Raw genomic sequence first — 6137 nt, 5'->3', positions numbered from 1 at the left:
GAAAGAAGTGGGTGGGAAGAGCATTGCGCACGAGGGGTGGTCTCTGCGGCTAGTGAGAGGCGTTCTGAGGGGCCCTGGGTTTGGGACAGCATCCAGAGAGAGGGTCCTGGGGGAGGTGGGAGCAGCAGTGGCTGCACTCTGCCACCCAGAAGGAGGTCACGCACATGGCTGAGAGTCGGTCAGCTGCTGAGGCCCTGGGTTGGGGATTTGCACTGAGTAGTCAGAAGGGCGCAGAGATGAGACCCGCCCCCGCCCCTGCACTGTGGGTCAAGGGCAGGCCTGGCCTGCAGGGCAGCACTGTACAGCTCAATGGAACAAGATTTACCAACAGAAAAATCCCCGGGATCACCCTGGAGCTCCAGACTTTAGGCCAGAGATCTTTGAGAGGGACTGGACAGGTGGGAGGCAGAGACTAGCAGTTGCTCTGGGAATTCCCTCTGCTCGGCCTTCTGGTCTCTTCCCCAGCCCAAACATGTTTCCAACAGGTGAGGGGAGGCTGTGACATGATTCTTTCTCTCTTTCCAGTTCTCACCTGGACTCTGCTAGCAACCATTCCACTCTGCAAGGTAGTGGGGCCGCCACCCCAGAACACGTGGCTGCCATCAACCCACTGATGGCACAGGATGAGGGCCCAGGGGCCCCTGCAGCCAAGCAGAGCACACCCAGCTCCAGGTTAGTGAGTGAGCGTGAGTTTCCACGGTCTACCACAGCTGCTGGCTGCCCACAACCTCCTTCTCACCTCACTTTGTTCTGGTGAGAAAAACTAGACCTGCCTCAGTGTCCAGAGCTCAGTTCCTGCTGTAGGTGTTTACTGAGCAGTGTCAACAGTCCAGGAACTACAGAGATGGCCTCTTGGTGTCAAGGAATTTACCATCTAAGCTTGAAAAAGATCTGACAGTTTGAGGCCTTGAACCCAAGGGAAAATCTTAGCGAATAGGCCTGCTGCTGGACTCCGCAGAAAAAGCCCTAGGGTGCAGGATGTGCCTATCATGAATGCACAGCTCGATAAGAACATAGGGTGAGAGGTTGGAGTACCCATGCTGCAGGCCACACAGCATGCCTTCAGGGCCTGTCTGGGTGGTGTCTGACCAGGGCTGCCTTTTCCCTTTCCTTCTCCCTCGCCCAGTTCGTTCTGTTTCCTTTTGTTCTCGGATGGACTCGTTCTTTAACCCGCTTCCTTTCCCGGCTGGTCCTCCTTTCGTCCCTTCCTGACCTGCCATCAGCTCAGTCAGGGCATGACGTAAAGGCCTCCCCTGGTGCTGAGCCTGCATTTCTACTACTGGTCACCGACAGGGTGGCCTGGCCTGACAGGGCTCCCAGATTGGAAGCGACAGGTGGAGCTCAAGGACGCACAGCACAGAGAAGAGAGCAGCGAGGAGGAGTGCACAGGGTCCAGAGCGCTACCCTAAAACATTTGGGTGGAGTGTGCATGTTTGGCCTTTCGGGTAAAGATGCTCTGGCTGCTGTGGCTGAAGGAGCCCCTTCTGTGGGAATTAAAGCTGTAAATGGTGTGGTATTAGCAACTGAACAGAAACATAAATCCATTCTGTCTGATGAGTGCAGTGCACACAATGTGGAACCCATCACAAGCATATAGGCTTGGTGTCAGTGGCATGGCCGTGATGAAAGAGGAGTGCGCACAGGGCTCAGAAATGAGCCCAGCAGGACTACCTGCTTTACCAAGGGCCTATTCCCAAGTGCAGCTGGTACAAAGAGTAGCTTCTGTCACGCAAGAGCACACCAGTCAGGCGCTTTTCTCATTCGTGGTTGAAATGAAAGACAGCCGTATTTATCTCAGTCAGATTCCTGCCTGGAAAGCCATGGCAATGGGGAAAACTCTGTGAATATGGGAAGACTTTCCTGGAAAACGACCCAATGAAGACTTGCAGCATGAAGACATCCACACAGCTCTCTTGACCCTGGCAGAAACCTTTGAAGGACAGAAGACAGAAATAATGCAGAAGTTGGAATCCGCAATGAAGCTGGGGCAGGGAGGCTAATCCCTCCTGAAGTTAAGGACCGGTTGGCTGCCATAGAATAATCAGGAAGTGACTGAGCAGTCTGGGATTTCCTCTCATCTGTCTACTTTAACATGCTGAAAGTGTGTTTTGTTTGGCAGGCTTTTTGCGGACTTATTTCTACTCGGTTTAATGGACTCGTGTTTTTTAAATGATACAAATCATAATAAACTGTTATCCCCCTGGACAGGAGTTGCTCTGTGGAGAGTGGGTTTGATGGTCAGTTAGGCCAAGGGAATAGTTTTTTGATGGGTATCAGCAGAAGGCCAGCCCCTCCATATATTTGGGGAAACATTTCTCCTCCCTGATGGGCCCTGGGGACACTCTGGACCTCACTCAGGAGTGGTCAGCTGGTCATTCATTGAACCAAGGCCAGTCACAGTGGCGCACACCTGCAGTAACGTGGCCACCCCAGCCTGACTTCTCCTGGAGGCGTCTTTCTCACGCTCCACCACTGACCCTCTTTCTCTCACTCCCCTTATTTCCCCTCCTAAATTGTACGTTCCTTGAGGGCAAGGGGTCATCTCTTTGAAGGTCCTGGTTTGCGGACGCTGCTAAGTAAACATCTGCTGAATGAACATATGCCAGTGAGGCCAGGTCTGTCTTCAAGTCTGGCTTTCTTAAGTAGAATAAAACGAGGAGAGCAGACCCATCCAAATGGGAAGCAGACAGCCGTGGAGGCTTTGATTTTGACTCTCTTACGAACCAATCGCATGAACTTAGCTTTGACCTCTCTTGTCTCTTTTGCACTTATGTATCATGCCCTGTGAAAAGGAGTCACTAGAAACAGTGCTAGTGATGAGACAACATCTCAGGGAACTGTTGTCCTGAGAGCTCCTCCAAAGACCCGTTAGAGAGCTAGCCATCGCCTTATCTTCCCATGTCTGGCTCCCTCTCGAAGCATGATGGGGGAATGCCTTTTCCTTCTTGAAAGGGGCACAGGTGATGCCAACACGAAGACGGCAGAGCCTCGCCTGGTTCTCATCAAAAAGTCTCAGCTGGAGCTCGGAGTACAGCTGTGTGGCGGGAACCTGCATGGGGTGTTTGTGGCCGAGGTGGAGGATGACAGCCCTGCCAGCGGCCCCGATGGCCTTGTGCCAGGGGACCTCATCCTTGAGGTGAGTGCTGAGCTCTGAGCAGTCCAAGCCCCTCTCAGCCCCTCAGGATGGGCTTGCTGCAACTTCTAATGGCCCTGGCCGCAGAGGAGCATGGAATCTCACATGGGAGGCCCTATTCGTACTTCGTTGGAGCTTTATAAACCCAGGGTGCTACAGAGACCCTCCGGGTAGACTTCCGAGAAGTGCAGCACTGGGGATCTTGTGGGAAGCTGCTCTGTTCTTGTGAATAGCAGGACTCGAATTGATGAGGCAGTGACGTCTCCACTGGACCCACTGCTTAATAAGAGAGGTGCCTTGTTGATACTTAAAGGGACAGCATAGTGTCAGCAAAGTGAAGTGGCGTGTTTTGAAGATCTCATACCCGGGTTTTCCCCGGGACAAGTTCTAGAGGATGTGGCTGGAGAATTGGCACTAGAGGAGACCACAGGGTCCATTCTCACCTCCAGAGGGAAGACCAGCCAAGGTTCAGTTTAAGGGGTGTGTTAGGCTGGATTGACTAGAGAAACAAGTCCAGAGACATGATTGTGTGAGAGAACCATAAATCAAGGAGGAATCATATCAAGCAAACACCTCAGCCCAGTCCAGATTAAGTCCATAAGTCCAATACTAATCCATAAGTCTGGTACTGGTCCATAAGTCCCTCTTCAGACTCACACAGCCACATGCAATAAAGCGGAAGGCAGGAAGATCACAGGCCGGTGGGTGCAAAGTCCTGTGGATCCAATGGTGGTGGTGTGTATCACAGGGCTCGCAGGTGTTAGTGCGGCTCGCCAGCAGAAAGGTGAAAGCAGAGAGATGGAGTGTATGACCTGCCTCCAGGGAGGAAGAGGAAGAGGCCAGCTTCGAAGCCATTTAACTTGGTCAGCCTCCAATGAAGCTGTGACCCGATTGCCAGGCTAACCACCTACATGTTCCTATGGGAGCCATGTTGGCACAAAAAGAACCTCACGGGGTGGGGGGTGGTGGTGGTGGTGGTGGTGGTGGTGGTAAATCTCTACTTTACCTCTATACTGGACCCCTGCAGCTGAGACTTGTGTCTGCCCTTCTGATCTTACCTCATTTGTTCACGGGCAGTATGGCACACTGGACATGCGGAACAAGACAGTAGAGGAAGTGTACATGGAGATGCTGAAGCCCAAGGAAGGCATCCACCTGAAGGTGCAGTACTGCCCCGAGGAGCTTGCCAGGGTCAAGGGCCTGCCTGGGGACGGCTTCTATATCAGGTACCAGAGGCAGACCCAATGCTAGGGGGCGTGGGGGGGTAGAGGAGGGGAGCAGGCTTTTAGTGGGTATTCTCTTCCTAGCAAATGTCTCTGTTTCTTGCCTCCAAAGGGTGGGACTCTGATAGTCATTAATTGGCCCTCTGATCCCTGAGTTCAGGGCGAGATGTTTGAGATTTGAGGGCTTATAGGACCTGATACTCTTATTTGGGACCAGGGCCTGAGAACTTTGAGGCCACTAGTCCCATTTCCCCCTGGGCTGCATATGTCTCCTGACCCGGTGTGTAGAGCCCTCTGTGGACAGGGTGTGAATGGATCTCATGGCACCCAGAGTGCCCTGAGCTATTCTGGGTGTGGGAACAGGCACCAGGCATCTTCTAGGTGGGGCTTGTGGTTTCCTTTACCTTTCCAAAGCTCTGATACCACAAAAGGAATAAGAACCACGGATCAGCTGAGTACCATGAGCTATAATTCCCTGTGTTTGGGGGCAACACGGTCATGGGAGATGGCATAGTTCTAATCAAGTCTATAGGAATCATGACCTTTTCTTAGAAGGGGCAGTCATGGCCATGGTCCTGGGCCAACAGTTTTTTATTTGATGGGGATGAGGCACCCCCTATTTTCAGGACCCCTTGAGGCTCCTGAGATTGAAGGATATCTGTTTCCCATCTGGAAGAAAGGCAAATAGTTAACCTTTCTGTGTGGCTCCATCCTCTATAAGTCTCCAGTAGGATGTAGCGAGCCAGTTCTTGACCTTGGAAGAACAGAAGACTTGGAGGGCAGTGTCTCCTCTGACCAGCTTTGTGCTTTGCCCCACACAGGGCGCTGTATGACCGGTCGGCAGAGGTGGAGCATGAGTTGAGCTTCAAGAAGGATGACATCCTCTATGTTGACGACACCTTGCCCCAAGGCGCATTTGGCTACTGGATGGCCTGGCAGCTTGATGAGAATGCCCAGAAGATCCAACGTGGGCAGATTCCCAGCAAATATGTGTTCGTGTGTCCCAGGGCTGGGCATGGGTGTGGGCGATGGCAGAGGGGCCTATAGCCATCCCTTAGGATGTGGGCATGTAGCCAGGAGCATAACAAAACAAACCAACCAAATTCACTGCCATCAAGTCAGCTCTGACTCGTAGCCAGCCTATAGAACAGGGTAGAACTGCCCCTGTGGGTTTCCAAGACGGTAACTCCTTATGAAAGTAGAAAACCTCGTTTTCCTTCCTTGGAGCTATCTGATGGTTTCGAACTGCTGACCTTTCGGCTAGCAGCCCAATGTGTAAGCACTGTACTTCCAGGGCTCCTTTTCCAGGGGTATAGAGAGGACCAGTTCTGCTGTTCATCGCAATATCTGCCTTATCCACTTAACAGAAAATGCTTTTTCAAAAAGTTGCCCTGAGCTTAAGCCCACGTTGTACAGAGCGCACTGGCTACTCAGGAAGCACGTGGAACGGTTGCTGTCATCTAGTGAGGGCCTGAACACGTCAGTCGACATGTGTCTTCTCCTGAAGCTGATCCCTGGACACTGACATGGCCCTCCCAGCAGGCCTGTGAATGGATTGTGGGCTCCAGGGGGAGGGAGCTGTGAAGCCTCTAAGCCAGGTTGAGGCAGGCCTAAACTCTCCCCTGGCTCTTGCCCTTCTAGGCAGTGTGGGTCTGGAGATTGTGCCTGTGGCCCTTCCCAGCACCTCCACTCTCTGATCACAGGATGGACCAAGAATTCTCCAGGAGGCTCAGCATGTCTGAGGTCAAAGACGACAGCAGTGCCACCAAGACCCTGTCAGC

General features: G+C 52.6%; 1 protein-coding gene across 1 annotated transcript in view; it reads left to right on the top strand.

Annotated features, from left to right (window-relative positions):
• The window catches only part of DLG5 (discs large MAGUK scaffold protein 5), a 191815-nt gene that overhangs the window by 168593 nt on the left and 17085 nt on the right, over positions 1–6137 (top strand). Inside the window, exons 22-26 of the mRNA XM_045291700.1 lie at positions 520–672; positions 2953–3136; positions 4211–4359; positions 5178–5348; positions 6060–6131. Coding sequence (XP_045147635.1) covers positions 520–672; positions 2953–3136; positions 4211–4359; positions 5178–5348; positions 6060–6131 — 729 coding nt within the window. The remainder of the gene's footprint in view (positions 1–519; positions 673–2952; positions 3137–4210; positions 4360–5177; positions 5349–6059; positions 6132–6137) is intronic.

The sequence above is a fragment of the Echinops telfairi genome, unplaced genomic scaffold (genome assembly GCF_000313985.2).
Source record: "Echinops telfairi isolate 266 unplaced genomic scaffold, ASM31398v2 ScPeMD7_70;HRSCAF=299, whole genome shotgun sequence".
NCBI lineage: Eukaryota > Metazoa > Chordata > Mammalia > Afrosoricida > Tenrecidae > Echinops > Echinops telfairi.
This window is presented reverse-complemented; position numbering and strand designations above follow the sequence as displayed.